Source organism: Wyeomyia smithii, chromosome 2 (assembly GCF_029784165.1).
Source record: "Wyeomyia smithii strain HCP4-BCI-WySm-NY-G18 chromosome 2, ASM2978416v1, whole genome shotgun sequence".
In the NCBI taxonomy this organism is placed as follows: domain Eukaryota; kingdom Metazoa; phylum Arthropoda; class Insecta; order Diptera; family Culicidae; genus Wyeomyia; species Wyeomyia smithii.
This window is the reverse complement of record NC_073695.1, coordinates 151,224,057-151,240,271: the sequence shown is the minus strand read 5'-3', so window position 1 is coordinate 151,240,271 and position 16,215 is coordinate 151,224,057. Positions and strand designations below refer to the sequence as shown.

The 16,215-nt window shown below is 38.4% G+C and overlaps 1 protein-coding gene across 1 annotated transcript in view; it reads left to right on the top strand.

The window, feature by feature from the left end:
- Positions 1 to 12,752, top strand: part of LOC129720762 (uncharacterized) — a 51,709-nt gene extending 38,957 nt beyond the window's left edge. Inside the window, exons 3-4 of the mRNA XM_055672469.1 lie at positions 10,546 to 10,821; positions 12,603 to 12,752. Coding sequence (XP_055528444.1) covers positions 10,546 to 10,821; positions 12,603 to 12,737 — 411 coding nt within the window. The 3' untranslated portion in view covers positions 12,738 to 12,752. The remainder of the gene's footprint in view (positions 1 to 10,545; positions 10,822 to 12,602) is intronic.
- The last annotated feature ends 3,463 nt before the right edge of the window (positions 12,753 to 16,215 follow it).

Here is a 16,215-nt window from a genome sequence, read left to right as displayed (position 1 = left end):
GCACAGATTGCTCGCTTGAGTTGTCAAAAAATTATTAACCTTCAAATATTTGTTTATTTGCCTTGAGAAAAGCATTTTGCTGCTCAAAATTGGATTTGCTGATGGCAACCTTTATGCTGCCTCAGTGGTGGGGCAATAACGGCAGTCTGACGACACACGCTGAGAAGCGAGAAGAACCGCGCTGCTCCTGAGGTATGGTGACCAACCACCGGGCAAGTTATTTGTTCAGTTTTATTGATTTTTGTACACAGCGAATAAACACCAATGGTGCTCTCACACACGCAACTATTTTAAACCGTATCGTGTTGCGGTTTGTAACCATCAAGCGATTTAGTTTGCTCGCTGTTGCGTGTTGCATCGTGTTGCAACTGAGCAGCTGGGAGACGACGAAATTCTGTTCATGCTGATTGATTGAATCGACTTCAATTTATTCCTGTAAAGTCGAATTAATCACCTTTGTTAAGGCGTTCAAACAGAACAGGGCAGTTTGTTGTTCAAAATTGGTAATGCTGATCGCAGCCTTTGTGCTGCCACAACAGTGGGGGAACTAACTAAATAGAGTAAAAATTAGACAACTACAACAGAATTCGATTGCTAGGATCCCGCACAGAATGTCTGCTTGTGCTGATGCCAGAAAATTATTAACCTCCAATTACTTGTTTATTTGCCTTGAAAAAGGCATTTTGAAGTTCCAAATCGATTGCAGATCGCAACATTTGTGCTGTAAAATAGAAGGCCGCGACAAAATTTGATTGTTTAGATCCAGCACAGAATGCTGGCTTGTGTTTTATAAAAATATACCCTTCAATTACTTGTTTATTTGCCTTGAAAAAGGCATTTTGTTTTTCCAAATCGGATATGCTGATGGGGGAATAACGGCACTCTAACCACACACGTTAAGAGGTAACGAACTGCTACAGAGACATGTGACCAACCGTTCAAGTAGTATGTTCAATCCGAATGCAAATTCGGAATGTTGTGTAGACTGTCCATCCGGTTCGCCTTCCGCCTCAAAAATGTAGCTAGTTTTACCAGAAACACTCTTTTATAACCGAAGGGTGCTTAGAAATAGGCCACGCCTTTCCAGCTAGGGTAGTTTGTTATTCAAAATCGGTTATGCTGATCGCAGCTTTTGTGCTGTCCCAAATGTGAGGGTATCAACTAAATAAGGTAAAATTAGACAACTACAACAATTTGATTGCTAGGATCCAGCAAAGAATGTTTGCTTGTGTTGATGCCAGAAAATTATCAACTTTCAATTACTTGTTTATTTACCTTGAAAAAAGCATTTTGCTGTTCAAAATCGGTTACTGATCGCCAACCTTTGTGCTGCTCTAACAGTGGGGGAATTGAGAGACACGGACAACATGCAATGTGGAAGCTATTCCACATTTAGTAAATTAGACGGATGCGACAAATTTAAATTGCCAGGATCCAATACAGAATGCTTGCTTGCGTTGTCAAAAATTATTAACTTTCAAAGACTTATTTATTTGCCTTGAAAAAGGCACTTTGATTTCCGAAATTGAATTTCCTGATGGCAATCTTCATGTTGCCCCAACAGTGGGGGAATAATGGCAGTCTGGCGACACACACTGAGGAGAACCGCACTGCTTCTGAGACGTGGTGACCAACCACAGGGCAAGTGTTTAATTTGAAGGCAGCCACAGGCGCGACTCGCTGCTATGGTCTGTTACTGCTGAGTGTCGATATCTGCTGCTACTGCTGTCGACGTTGTGAACGGTCCATCCAGTTCACCTTCCGACTAATCAATGTAGCTAGTTTTTTTTTTTTTAACTCAAAGTATATTTATTCATATTTTTATATGGTTACATATGGTTTACATAATAATTGTTTAGCCTTTTAAGGCTCTGCATCTTTGTTTTGAGGTTTGCTGGTTGCTTATTTCTATAGTTTTACATTATTTGTGTAGAATTTTACAGTTTTTCCTTTATAGGACTTGTTTTTAATTGAAAAGTAAATTTTTATAACCTACTTAACTACTAATAACTAACTTAAAATTAACTTAAAACTAAGGTACCAGCTCACGAATGATCTGGTGAGGTGACCTGGCGCAGGACTCTCTGAACCTAGTTAACGATGTTGTTCTCCGTTCCTCTAGCACCTGAAGACCAGCCAGGCGATGGATCTCAGAGTTTCGTGTCCTCGGAGGGGTGTTTACGATCATACGTAATATTTTATTCTGAACAATCTGAAGTTTGTGATGGTGGGTTTTAGCGCAGCCCTCCCAGACAGGTAAAGCGTACTTTATGACCGGTAAAATTATTTGCTTGTGAACGGCAAGCTTGTTAGTGAGAGAAAGGGTGGATTTTCTATGAATGAGAGGATAGAGGGATTTGGTCAGTATGTTGCACTTGGTAACAGTTTTCTCTACGTGTGAACGAAATAGAAGCTTTTGGTCCAGGGAGAGACCAAGATAGACAACCTCACTCGACCATTCGATGGAAGTGTTATTAAGATGGATTCTCACATTGGCAGGGGGAACAAGTCGAGTTGATTTTGAATGCGGGAATATAATAGCCTGGGTCTTGGCTGCATTTATGCAGATCTTCCAGCTTTTGAAATAGTCGGACAAAACATCCAGACCCTCTTGTAGTCTACGCGTCAAACCTCTAATCACTCGACCTTTGTAGATGATGACAGTGTCGTCTGCAAACATAGACAGGATGCCGCCACCCAGAAAGGGAGGAGCATCTGAGGTAAATATGTTGAACAGGATGGGACCAAGAAGGCTACCCTGTGGGACCCCAGCATCCACGTTAAACGTATCAGAGGGAATGTTGTTGAGGAAGACCTGGAATGATCTATTCGACAGATAATTCTTGATTATCTTCACGAGGAAGATCGGGAAGTTGAATTGCTGCAGCTTAAACACCAGGCCATCATGCCAGACATTATCGAACGCCTTTTCGATGTCCAACAATGCCATGGCAGATGTTTTACTAACGGACTTGTTCCGCCTAGGATCTGAGTAACTCTAGTCAGTTGGTGAACGGTGGAGTGACCCTGCCTAAACCCGAACTGTTCTGGGAGGAAAATGTTATTCTGGTTTACGAATTCTAATAACCGACTAAGAATCAACTTTTCGGATAACTTCGAGATGCACGATAATAGGCTGATGGGACGATAGTTTTTAGCGTTGGTAGGGTCCTTACCGGGTTTGTGGATGGGGATCACTTTCGCTAACTTCCAGCGAGATGGAAAGTAGCTGAGCTCCAGACACTTATTAAAGATCGCTGCCAGATGTTCGAAAAATTCTCGACTCAAGTTTTTCAACTGAAGATTGAGAACCTCATCGACGCCGGCGGCCTTCATGTTCTTGGTGCGCTTGATGACAGCTAACACCTCATCAGCAGATGTTTTAGATTCATCGGGAATGACTGAGGAAAGATCGGCGATTCTAGTTATTACTTCCTGGACGGCATGCTCGTGCGGGCTAACCATGGCATGACCCAAATTGTGAGAGTTGACAAAATGCTGACCAAGTGCGTTGGCTTTTTCAGATGCTGTTAGAAGGAAATGACCGGGGATTGGTGTTGGGGGTGAGGGTGATAGAGGGGGAATAGGTCTCGGTTTGATTTTCAAAATTTTGGTAAGTCTCCAGAACGGCTTTCCACGCACTGGGAGGGAGCGAAGATGTTGAGAAAAATGTTTGTTTCTTAGATCCACCAACCTGGCTCTGATGATTTTGTTAAGACGATTGATATTGGTCTTCAGGTGAGGCAGGCCAGAGCGCTGGTACTGTCGTCTAATAGTATTACGGAATTGGATATATCGTTTGGTTGTGTTGTCTAGGTTCAGAGAGTTACTCACCAGATTGGAAGCCGGCACATGTAGATCCCGAGCCTGGGATAACGCCTCATCGATGGACTGAAGACACTGGTCGCTGGAACCGCGTCCAATCGACTCGATGGTAGTTACGCCGAGAGATTTGGATTCGGTTAGCAGAGGAACAACCGGGTCGGTGATGTTGCCCATATTGGAGATGAACAGGTCGATGGTTGCGTGTACTCCGGATCTGCTCAACCGGGTGGGAGCGGCCGGACCTAGGATGTTGTAGTGTCCTACTTGTAGGTCGTTGAAGAGGATCAGGCCGTTTTGGTTGCGTCGACTGTTACCCCAGGCTTGGTGTTTTGCGTTGAGTTCACCCGCAATAATGAACTGCCCCTGCCTCCGAGTCAGTTTGATGATGTCGCTTCTTAGGTTCGTTGCCGACCCGTCCCTTACATTGACTTGCTTGGGACAGTAGGCTGCGATGATGGTAATGGGACCGACTCCAGTGGTTACTTCCAATCCCACGGCCTCGATGACCTTAAGTTGAAAACTCGGTAGCAGATGACAGCTTATTTCACGCCGAAGAGCAATAGCCACACCTCCTCCAGAAGAATATGCTCGATCCAGCCGTACAAATCGGAAATCGGGGAGGAAGATGTTCACCTCAGGTGCGTCTCCGTGATGATTGCAATGTCTATTTTGTGTGCGTTGAGGAAGTCAACTAGCTCGTAATTCTTGTTCCTGATGGATTTCACGGTCCATATTTGGAAGCGATCATCATCGCAGACTGCAGTTGTTCAGCTCTACTTTTGCAATTGCGAAAAGCGTTGATGCATTCCACGACCAGTGAAACGTATTGCTTCATGGTGAGCATGGGTTCGTTTTCAGTTGTGCCAGTTGCAGCTTGGGAGAAAGTCATTGTGGACGAGTTCCCTTGGAGACCTGGTGGGGATGAACGGCTACCGGATTTCGTTGCTTCAGCATACGTAGAGGCAGCTGTGACTGGTTTGGTGGTTGGATTCAGCGGTAGCGGGGCGAGCAAGATATGGGGTGCTGGGAGCCAATGGCAGGAAACTCCTTTGTGTTGTTTGGCGGCACCTTTCGGCGTCCTGGTTGTTTGTTGGTAGAGGCCCGCTTACGAATCTCGATGAACTCTGCGCGTTTCGGGCACGTTTGACTGGTTGCTTTGTGAGCAGCCCCACAGTTGGCGCACACCGTATCGGCGGTCTCCATCAGCTGGCAGGCATCGGGGGCGTGCGTTTGGCCACACTTGATGCAACGGTACGCCATATGGCAATTTTTAGTCCCGTGTCCAAACAGCAGGCAGTTAGAGAATTAGGTGACGTCACGATGCACTGGTTTGTAGCGCTCCCAGGCTACGATGATGTGAAAAAGTGCTCGGATGGACTGCAGGTCCGCCAGGCACGTTGAATTTTTCTCCAGGTTTACGAGATATAATTGATCACGGTACTTCCGAGTTTCGTTATGCCGCGTCATCTTGTGGATCTGGATTGGCTAGAGTCCTTTTGCCTTCAGTTCCTCCAACAGGGTGTCAACTTCCATGTCAGGAAGACCGCGGAGAACAACCTTGAGGGGTTTTTCTGCTTCGATGTCATGGGAGAAATATTCCACCTCGTGTTTCTGCAGTATCACTTGCACCGCCTTGTAATGATTCAACGACGGAACCATCAGTTTGTATCCCTCAGTGCACATGCGGATGGTGCATTTCAGTCCTTTGTCGATATAAAACACCATTGCTACACGTAGTCCTTCCGGGAAGCCTTTCACATAGAAAGGTGGGATTTTCTCCTTCTTCACTACTTCGGGATCCGTGGCGTTTTCCAGGACAGCGAATCTGTTGTTGGCCAAAAGCTTTTTAGCCGCAGGATCAGGCGTATTGTCGGGCCGAGGCCTTTTTCCCGTACTGGAACTGGTTTTTGATTTACCCATATTAGGGTTCACCGTAGCGTCGGCTTCCAACGCGAACACACAAACTTACGAACGAACGTACAAAACGAACGGAGCGAAAATAAACTACTGTACTGCTCAACAAGCTAGCAGACAATGATAATAATGTTCCAGAAAATGATGTAGCTAGTTTTCCCAGAAACACTCTTTTATAGCCGAAGGGTGCTACGTAATAGGCCACGCCTTTCTGTTCAGTTGTCTAATTCTCTAATATTCTTTAGACGAATTATTCCACAATTCGCATTCGATATTTGTTTCCAGCGAATAAACACCGATGGTGCTCTCACACACGCAACGGTTTTAACCCGTATTTTATTGTGGTTTGTAACATCAAGCGATTTCGTTTGCTCGTTGTTGCGTGTTGCGTCATGTTGCAACTTGACGTTACTGTTACAACTTGACGTCGAACTGTCTTTGTGAATGCGGTCTAACAGGGCAGTTTGTTGCTTAATATCGGTTATGCCTCTGTGCTGCCCCAACAGTGGTGATGATTAGGTAAATAAAGTGATTTTTTTTTACCGCGACAGAATTTGATTGCTAGAATCCAGCACAGCATGATTGTGTTATTGCCAAAAATTATTAACCTTCAATTACTTGATTATTCGCCTTGAGAAAGGCATTTCGCTGTTCAAACTCTGTAAATGCTGTTACCGCATTCAGTAAATAGGACGGCCGCGACAGATTGTGTTTTCTTGGATTCAGCATAGAATGTGCTGTTGCTAAGATAAAGCAAAACTTCATTGCGGGCAGAAGGCCTAAGCCCTTAACTGGCAAATCGAGACGTTTGGTGCTACCTCGCTGCTGCTGTGTACTGTGATTTGTGTACTGGCGCAACCCGCTACTGCAGCTAACTAGTTATACTATTCTGTCGACCTGTTTAGGGAAATGCAGCGAGTGACCAGTCAGAGGACGTAATTTTCGTTTAAACAAGGCTCGACAATTATTAATAGTACAATAGTTTGCATAATCAATAAACAATTTTCTACATTTGGGTGGATGCGTGTATAATTTTCCAAACAATTGCTGCAAAAATGAAGGAAATCGGTTGAAAACAAACCGATTTATAAGCATTTAAAAAGGGACATATTTCGTCCCCTGTTCGTTAATAGTTTTCCTATTTACATCCCTATGTGGTAGGCTAAAGAAAACGTAGTTCTGCGTCAAAAAATTAATCTACCATAAAAAATTATTTTTCATTTCTCCATCCTGGATTTTTTTTAAAAGTTGCGTTTTAACGTCAAGTTTCTTTAAAAAAAATAAAAAAAAAATCAACTTTTCTTTTTAAATTGAAATTTAATGTTTATTTTTAATTTATTTTGGTCAAAAATTTTTTTTTTTGTACTGTATATTTTTTTATGGTGCATTTTCAATTCCCTACAACTCATTCTCAGACAGTTTTTCTATACAACCAACGGTTTCTGGGCTACAATGCTTCGAATAAAACCTATGCCAAAAGGCATACGCCCTTTTAGAATGTAACTCATGGGTGTAAAAAATCTCTTCACCTGTGAAAAATGCTCAGTTTGCTACATACGCCCTTTTAGAATGTAACTCATGGGTGTAAAAAATCTCTCCACCTGTGAAAAATGCTCAGTTTGCTAAGCCAAATACGTGTGCAAAGTTTCATTCAAATCAAAAATGGTCGATTAAATTTTCGCGTATTTCCAGGCGATTTGAAATGATTTTGCTCTGAAGCTGAATTTTCTACTGCGTGGCCACGCAGTTTCGAGAAAGACAAACGGAACAGCAACACTTTGTTGAGTCAAAATATGTAGGCAGTGGAATTTATTCTGTCCATGTTATCGTTATCCGTCCTCGGGAAGCAAGCCAATAGCGAGGAAAATGTATGGGAATGCTTAACCTTGGAACTTTCCACCTTTTTTCATTATTAAACAGTAAAGCAACAATGTTAAACATTATATAAATAAATTGTTACACAATTTATCTATCCATCGACATATACATGACTAAGATGCTAAGTCGTTCGCTTGCCAGTTTCATTTTCAATTTCACAAAATGTAATCTAGTATAGTAAACAAAGACGTAGTCATACGTCAATATAACAATGAATGTTTCAACCAGCATCCGTAGCGTCTATGTGATATAGATGCGATGATCGGCGCTGACACAAATTAAATCAATAAAAAACGAATAAATCGGAAGCATGCAAATACACTTCTACTTATCCGTTTAGGTTTCCAATTTGGCCGTCGGATCATTAGCACTAGATCACCTAATGCACTTGATTTCACACACATTGTTTTAATGTTGACACTAGTGGTACACAAGCTACCATGTTCACCATTCACTAAATGCAAATAAATAGGAACTAAGAACAATTACCGCGCTGTTTACAGGACACTGTCCAAGTAAGTATCACCTGAAACAAATTGGTCAGTCAAATGACGAAATTTGTCGTCTCTGCGGGTTCGAATGTGAAACCGGAGAACATTGGCTCTGCCACTGCAGTGCACTAATACAGCGCAGAATAAGAGCCTTTGGAAAAGGAACTTTGGAGCCTTTCGAAGTCTATAAAATAAAGACTACTTAAACTCACTCTCTTTTCTCAGGGGTGGCTGGATCGATTTTCACGAAATCAGTTGCAAATAAAAGGTCTAGTGGCCCCATATGATGCTATTTAATTTCATTGTAATCGTACTTTTATTTTAGGCACTGTGTTTCAAAATGTGTGAGTCACGAAACTTCATGATCTCCTACACTACGCAACCAATTTTTACAAAACTGAATGTGGTTCAAAAGTTATTGAAAGAAAAGTGTTCCGGAAGCTATTGAAACTCACTAATTTTTCGTAGAGATAACTGGACCGATTTTCACAAAATTAATATTGTATAAAAGGTTTAGATGCCCCATAAAACCCTATTGAATTTGATTGTAATCGGACTGTAAATTTGTCCGTTATGTATGAAAATGTGAAATCACGTTTTGAAAAACAAACACACTGCTTAAAAATAGACTGCTTAAAGTCACTCATTTTTCTCAGAGGTGGTTGGATCGGTTTTCACAAAATTAATGTCAACGACATTACACTTTCTAAACTCACTCAATTTTCGCGGAGATCGGTTATGGCGTTCTTAAAGCCGAATAAAAGTCAAGTTGCCCCAAAGATTCTAAATTATTTTATTGTAGTCAAACTTTTACTTGATTCATTATGTATCAAATTGTAAAAATAACAGAAGTCACTTATTTCGAAGATTACATAACTTATTTGAACAAAACAGCTGTCATACGAACGGGTTGTCTCTAACAAGTAATATATTTTTAATTAATTTATTATGTGGTTCAAAAGACTTAGAAAGAAACGTCTGTGTCGAAACAGAATGGCCATTCTGTTTCCGATGAAATTTCAACACGATATGAATCAGCTTCAAAGTTCGATTTTTCGAAATTTTCGTAATTCCCCAACTACAGCTTTTTGAGTAGATGCGGTTTATGCAAAAACTTATTTTCGGAAAAAATGGTATTAAGACCACTCTGTTCCGTAACGGCTCATATATGAATAATCTTGCATCAAAATTGCTCAAAACTTTATTTTTACAAACTAATCTGTATGTGACATCTCTGTGGGGTGTTCGATTTGTTTTTCCGCACAGTGAAAAAATATGCTATCGGATATTTCAATTTTGTTGAAACCGTGGGACATTTCACAGGCGTGCGCGACACTAGATGAACGCGAGACATTTTGCGGGACGGATTTATAAGCGAGACATTTTGTATAAACACGGGACTGACCCGCAAAATGCGGGACGTCTGGTCACTTTAGGTATACGAATATGAATCGTAGCTGATCGATAATCCATACTAGGGATGTTACGGATATCCGCATCCGTAAATGCGGAACATCCGCAGGAAAATTGACATCCGCATCCGCATGATGTATCACGAATCATCATGCGGATGTTGAAAAAAATAACACTGTATAAAATTTTGTAGCAACTGCACTGGGATGCGATTTGTCGTGCGAAATAAGCGAAATAAAACATTTGAGATGTTACGGATTTCCGCATTCGCATCCGTAAATGCGGAACATCTGCCTAAAAATGACATTCGTAACATCCCTGGTCCACACAATTGAATGATGATAGTAACGAAAATAGTTTCATTGTCACCTTATTATGATTTAAGGTGCGTGAAATGAAACACCGGATGGTCTAATATCTAACTTAACAAAACTACTTTATTGTGGCGTCTGATTTGCGTCGATTACAAGGATGGAATATTAGAAAACCCGAACGTGTTCGAACAAATTTAACGGTAGTTCTCTCACGCTCATTTCTCACTGCGGCGACTGAGAATCAGGGATGCCAGGATGGCTCATGAATAATGCGCTTTAAATCGATTGTGCAATGATATGGATAGAAAAAAAATCTTTTCTCTTCGAAGTTGCTCAAAACATTGGCTAGGACATTGTAGAACAATCTTCAATTCTGTCTACAAAGATACGAATATTGTATTTGTGATAACATAAAAATAAGTGCCTCATCATATATATCAAATTTGTAAAAAATATTTTGTCTCTAAAACAATAAGCAAAAGTTAACTTGGCGTCTCCATATCGATTCGACAATGAAAGAGAGCGCATGGTTTACTATCGGGTAAGTGGGTGGGAACTTGGTTGAGACTTTTGACGCACTTGTACATACGCTAGGGGCATCAAAATTCAGAGAGACGGTTTAACAGCTATAATCTTTCATTTTTTCAGGTTGAGCTTAGAAGCCCTTCTTTTGTCGCCCGGTGTTATTACAATACGTTTAATATTTTCAGGTTCGAAAATCATTGAAGATTCGTGGTCGTCGGAAGGAGAAAGAAAAACTACCGAGTGGAATAACTGCGGATTACAGTGCATCTTTTTTTGCGCAACTTGATATAGATCGAGAAGTAGAGCAGGACCGAGGAATTGAAGAAGTGATTGCAATGGCAAATACTACAGCATATGTTGATAAAAATGAGGAGAACATAAATCGAGTTATTTTCACCAACGCTAATGTATCGCACTCAGATAGCTCTGAAACGTCAATGACTTCAATAAACTTTGAAAAGGTGAGAAAGGTATCATTTGAAAGCTAAGGTCATAATTACTAGAACTTGTACATGTGTTTTATTGTTCGCGTAATTTTATGTTTTGTTAATTTGTTGTTGACGCTGCTGGGTGCTAGTGGCGTTGGCTGTTTGCGGTGCTTGTAGCTGCGAGTGTGTGGGGAATATGGTAAATACAGTAACTATTCGCTAACTGGGCATGCTTTAACTGGGCCTCTTTTCAACTGGGCGCTCACTAACTGGGAGAGTTCCCAGTTAAAAAGACAACAAATGTCAAATATCAAAACGAACTGGGGGCATGCGGATTGGGAATGAAAACTGAAAAATAAAGTTTTTTTAATCGAGCATATTTGAAATACAAAAACAACAATATAGCTGATAAATGTACTCGCTATATAAAACTAAAGTTTAAAAGCTTTATTTGAGAGATAATTTGTAAGTGTGGCTTCCCTGTTTGCCAATCAACTTGAGAACGAAAGCCTTTTATAAAATTGTCGCGAAGCAGCGTTATCCATCGAAATCCCCCTCGGCGTACAGTGGGGAATCGCTGGCCATCAGCCAAAAAAAAAATTTGTCGTTAGCTGTTTCATAATATTTTTCTTTTATTGCTATAATATTCAAGTGTCTAAATCCAAGATTTGGGCGCAATATCATAAAATCTGATTTTTTTATGACTTTCCAAAGCTTGGCATACTGACGTTTTTTGTCTTTCTTTTGAAAAAAAGTACATTACTTTGAAACGCTCTGTAGCTTCAATGATAGCTTTGATTTTTTTTGGAGTCAAAGGAAAAGTTGTTGAAAATATTGTGACACTAAAAAAATTAAAAAAAAACTTGATTTTTTGCAGAGGCGACGCGGAGTGGGCTACCTGTTCAATAAACATTTGCAACACTGAAACAACAGTATCGTGATAACAGTTTCGAAAACTTTTATCTCTATATGGCAAAGAAATTCTAGTTACGGTCTATTATGACCGCAAGTTTTCCGATAATTTTCTCGTAGAATAATGATATCTGCATCATTTCATAGAGGAAATCTTCATCCACATTTATCACATCATGATTCTCAATGATCGGTTTCAGTCGTAAATAACTCTTGATCCGTCGAAGAACTAGAAAAGTTCTCTCGACGGATGGCGTTGTGATATGCAATGTCAGTATCATTCAGGTTTTGTCCAACGATAATTAAAATTATGTTTATGATCTTTCTGCCTCGAAACTTTTCGCATGAGTAAAAAACCTATCTTCGTTTATCAAATCTTAATTGAATGCTAAAGCGTTTCCTTTGACGATGTTAAAATTTTAAACTAAAAAGAAAGCAGCGCGTACAGACAAACGTATACTATGCGGACTGTGCGAGGTTCAAGTTTTCGAATGAACGAAATGGGTGTAGAGGTATGAATAAAACTATACATCGACGGAAGAATTCCACCACATTGACAGAAATAATGAATGAATTTGCTCGTTTTTCATTTGCACAACGAAAGCTCTGAAGAACTCTCGCGGCCACGTGGTCTCTCTCAAATTGGGTTGTTTAGCGATTCACGGATTTCCGATTTTCATATATCTTCTGAAAGAGTGTATTTTTCTGAGTAAAACGTGATTTTTTAAACTTTATATCATTATCATTCGATTTTTAAATGAAGAATAAAAATTCGCTCTAAATCGCTACAATGACAGTTGGTATATGGACAAACTGTCATTGTAGCGATTTCGAGCAGTATTAAATCGTGATTTAAAAGGCGATGGACAACAATAGAGAAAAAAATTTAAATCACGTTTTAGGTATGTGAACTGCAAGATTTTGAAAGATTGATGAGACGAAAACGGAAGATGAACACCTACGCGATCAAATATTTTTCGCTATCCTCCGAAACCTTACTTGTAGCAGAAATTTTCGATCATACCAATCCATGCTGAGAAATGTCACTGACGCTCGGGTCAAACCGTCAAATCCACAAAGTCTTGTGGATATGAAGTGTCCTGCCAAAGTAATCGCTTAATGTGCGTAAAAATTATCGAATTTCCGTTTGGTAAATATTGAGTGTTTTTTATTATAACAAGTCTCATTAACTGATAGCATGGGGTATTGAATTATTGACAGTGTGACGGATGTTAGCGGTTTAAAACAACAAGATATACAACACCGGTGCGGAGAACGAAAAGTTGGTCTATATTAGCTGGTTCTATTCAGGTTTCGCTGGTGTAAATCTAGTATAAAGTTGTTTCAAAAATAGACCACCGCTGAAGATGCCCTTAGTAGTGGTGAGCATAAATGACTGCGTCTACCCTGCCGCACTTGAAGGCAGAGTTGCCATTTTCACAGATTTTTCTATAAAATCACAGATTTTTTTCCTATTTCAAATCACAGAATCTGTGATCACAGATGTCAGATATTTTTGGAAAATCACAGATTTTCCCATAAATGCCGGAAATAACAAATTACCTACATTTTTTCTGCAGGTCAAACTCATTAATTCGAACGTACGATTTTCCGGAAGCTCGAATAATCATCCGTAGAAAATAGTTCGACTATCCGGAGTCATTCTTTTCTCAAATTTCGAATTCGTTTACAATTCCGACATTTGCCTTTTTATCGATTCCATCTAGGAATGCTAGTTTTTCGCGGTATATGCTGCTTAGTTAACTCAATGAAGTGTGCAGAGAGGTGACCTGTTTGAATCACCTCATTATGATTGAATTTACGATATTTTGACGTTGACCATATCTAACGTATGAATGAGTTTCTTCTGACTAAATCATGGCCGCTTTCTCTGATACGAAGCTTATCTGGTCTCAATACCAACCTGAAAAACACTTCGTTGAGGAACAAGTTCCAATATAATTTTAAAAGCTAAATAGTTAATTCAATCGAGTGGAAGAAAACTTAATGTTAATATTAAGCATTTCAATCAATCTCGTTTTGTTTTTAAACGAATGTTCATATCCCAACAAATGTTCATATCCTCTGGTCACAGATTTTCACAGATTTTTGTCGTCAAAACACAGATTTCGAAACGGCAACTCTGCTTGAAGGTGCAGAGAAGTGTTGAACGACGGTTAGTTCAGGTGAAAGGTCTGAACAAACGGTAGTCATTATTGTGTGTGGCCGTGTGGGTTGCGTTTCGTGTGAGTTGTATGGCGTAGTCTGAAGTGTAGCCCATCAGGTTACATTCTTCACGGTGCATAAATTTCCACTATGTATAAAATAAAATAAGGATGTTCGGGATAACATTGAAATTACAAATAAATTACCTTGGATGATTTTTCATCCACTCTACAAATGTGAAAAGAATCCCTTTTTTTCTGAGATTGCCTACCTGTCCTATGAACAGGTTGAACAGGTGGACGAGACGCCTCTGATTTTTTGTAGAAAAGTAGCTTCAAAGTTTTGCCACGGTTGTGACTATATTCAAAATTTAGGTAAAAACGTAAGCTTTCAAATGCATACTGTCCACTGTAGCGCAAGACTGCGCAAATTTCACTTTAGTGAAAAAAGCGATAGCAGATTTTTTCATTTTTTTCAAGTTGAAATTTCGTCCAGGATTAATTTTAATCATAACCATGATATCACATTATTGAAAATGAATGATATCGAATTCAATCCGTAAGGATAAAATAAAAATTTGGGCAAAAATCACAAAATTTATCAATAAAAATACGTGTTAAAAAGAAAACAGCAAACAAATCTTTATGAAATCTTAATTATGTCAAACTAAATTATCACTCTCTGCAAATTAAAAATAATATTAAAATCATCAGGGGTTTGGATGCAAATTTCCCCTCCACCTGAAACAAAAAAAAAAAAAAAAAAAAAAAAAAAAAAATATATATATATATATATATATATATATATATATATATATATATATATATATAAATCTTATATATATATATTCATATATTCATATATTCATATATATATATATATATATATATATATATATATATATATATATATATATATATATATATATATATATATATATATATATATATATATATATATATATATATATATATATATATATATATATATATATATATATATATATATATATATATATATATATATATATATATATATATATATATATATATATAAATATATATATATATATATATATATATATAAATCTTATATATTCATATATTCATATATATATATATATATATATATATATATATATATATATATATATATATATATATATATATATATATATATATATATATATATATATATATATATATATATATATATATATATATATATATAAATCTTATATATTCATATATTCATATATATATATATATATATATATATATATATATATATATATATATATATATATATATATATATATATATATATATATATATATATATATATATAAATCTTATATATTCATATATTCATATATATATATATATATATATATATATATATATATATATAAATAAATATATATATATATATATATATATATATATATATATATATATATATATATATATATATATATATATATATATATATATATATATATATATATATATATATATATATATATATATATATATATATATATATATATATATATATATATATATATATATATATATATATATATATAATATATATATATATATATTTTTTTTTGTTTGTTTCAGGTAGAGGGGAAATTTGCATCCAAACCCCTGAGGTGACCAACCTCAGGGAGTGTGGGGTTGGTTTGAAACGGTAACCGGACCCACTAAAACCCCTCCAGTCTTCAGCCCATAATACTCCCCGGGACCACCGCTAGGTATTGCTTCGGGGAGCGGCTTTTGTGCTCTGTGCATCCTCTTGGTTCTGTAGGTCTCTTTGCTAACTTAGCTAACTAACTAACCTGGAGACTGGCCGTTAGCTAACACTGGCGTGTCGGTGGTCAATCTGTCGCCTGTTTTGCAATTCTAAAACTATTTGAGAGGCGGCTGTACAAACCGCCCTCCAAATGTTTGAGTCTTTACACATCCTCCGAACTAGGTTGTCCGGAGTGGTGTCTGGCCCGCTCACTACCATCATGTCGCTCCGCGCATGCACAAAACGAGGGCACACGAAGAAGACATGCTCAGCAGTCTCTTCCGCATCCGCGCACTCGGGACACATGGGGGACCCCGCATGCCCGAATCTGTGTAGATACTGCCTGAAGCAACCATGACCTGACAGAATCTGTGTCAAGTGGAAGTTAACTTCTCCATGGCGCCTCCCGACCCATCCGGATACGTCCGGAATAAGTCGATGCGTCCATCTACCCTTTACGGAATTGGACCATTCCTGCTGCCATCTGATCATCGAGAATGACCTTCTGGTGCCTCGTATACCCCTTGTGTCACGTTGATCGAAGCATTCTAC